Source organism: Poecilia latipinna, unplaced genomic scaffold, assembly GCF_001443285.1.
Source record: "Poecilia latipinna isolate Pla-1442-1.1 unplaced genomic scaffold, P_latipinna-1.0 Scaffold2252, whole genome shotgun sequence".
NCBI lineage: Eukaryota > Metazoa > Chordata > Actinopteri > Cyprinodontiformes > Poeciliidae > Poecilia > Poecilia latipinna.
This window is the reverse complement of record NW_015114868.1, coordinates 77,151-78,544: the sequence shown is the minus strand read 5'-3', so window position 1 is coordinate 78,544 and position 1,394 is coordinate 77,151. Positions and strand designations below refer to the sequence as shown.

Genomic DNA, 1,394 nt, shown 5'->3' with positions numbered 1-1,394 from the left:
CTTCTTTCCTCCCTTTCATCCTTCCTTCCTTCCTTCCTTCCTTCCTTCTTTCCTTTCATCCTTCCTTCTTTCCTCCCTTTCATCCTTCCTTCCTTCCTTCCTTCCTTCCTTCCTTCCTTTCCTCCTTCCTTCTCTCCTCCCTTTCATCCTTCCTTCCTTCCTTCCTTTCATCCTTCCTTCTTTCCTCCTTTTCATCCTTCCTTCCTTCCTTCCTTCCTTTCATCCTTCCTTCTTTCTTTCCTTCCTTCCTTTTATCCTTCCTTCCTCCCTTCCTTCCTTCCGTCCTTCCTTTCATCCTTCCTTCTTCCCTTCCTTCTTCCTTTCCTTCCTCCCTTCCTTTCTTCCTTCCTTCCTTCTTCCCTTCCTTCCTTCCTTCCTTCCTTCCTATCACAGTCAGTAAAATCTCTTATCACATGTTTCTCTCTCATTTTGGTTCCCATGTCTCTCTCTCTCTCTCTCTCTCTCTCTCTCTGTCTCTCTCTCTCTCTCTCTCTCTCAGCTCCTCTGGTCGAGCCGGGTCTGTCCGTCGTTCGCCCGGTGAGGGACATCACGGCGAAGGCGGGAGAGACGGTTCTGTTCGAGTGTCACGCCGTCGGGCCGAAGGACACCGACGTGGACTGGCTGGCGGACGGGAAGCTGATCCAGCCCGCCCTGCTGAACTGCAAGATGCACTTCGACGGCAGGAAGTGCCGCCTGCTGCTCAACTCCGTCCACGAGGACGACAGCGGGACGTACACCTGCAAGCTCAGCACCGCCAAAGGTTCGGACCCGGAGAACGTGAGACGCAAGATGGCCGCCGCTGATGTCACCTAATCGCTGTTATTGGTTTCCACTTTCAGAGGAAGTGACATCAAGCGGGAAACTCAAAGTGATTCCGTCACTGGAGCCTCTGTTCACTCGGAAGTTGGACGTTCTGGAAGTGATTGAGGGTCGAAACGCTCGATTCGACTGCAAAGTGAGCGGGACGCCGCCGCCGAAAGTCCTCTGGAGCCACTTTGGTACACACACTACACAATACACAATACACACACTACACACACCACACAATACACACACTACAAAATACACAATACACAATACACACACACACACACCACACAATACACACATCACACACCACACACACACACACACACACACTACACACAATACACACACCACACAATACACACATCACACAATACACACACACAATACACACAATACACACACTACACACAATACACACAACACACACTACAAACACACTACACACAAACACTACACACACTACAAACACACTACACACACACACTACACACACTACACACACACACTACACACACACACTACACACACACACTACACACACACACTACACACAAACACTACACACACTACCCACACACACCACA

At 50.0% G+C, this 1,394-nt stretch overlaps 1 protein-coding gene across 2 annotated transcripts in view; it reads left to right on the top strand.

Moving 5' to 3' along the window:
* Positions 1–1,394, top strand: part of spegb (striated muscle enriched protein kinase b) — a 44,884-nt gene that overhangs the window by 18,182 nt on the left and 25,308 nt on the right. For both annotated transcript variants that reach the window (XM_015018241.1, XM_015018242.1), the window contains exons 11-12: positions 500–760; positions 840–998. In XM_015018241.1, coding sequence (XP_014873727.1) covers positions 500–760; positions 840–998 — 420 coding nt within the window. The remainder of the gene's footprint in view (positions 1–499; positions 761–839; positions 999–1,394) is intronic.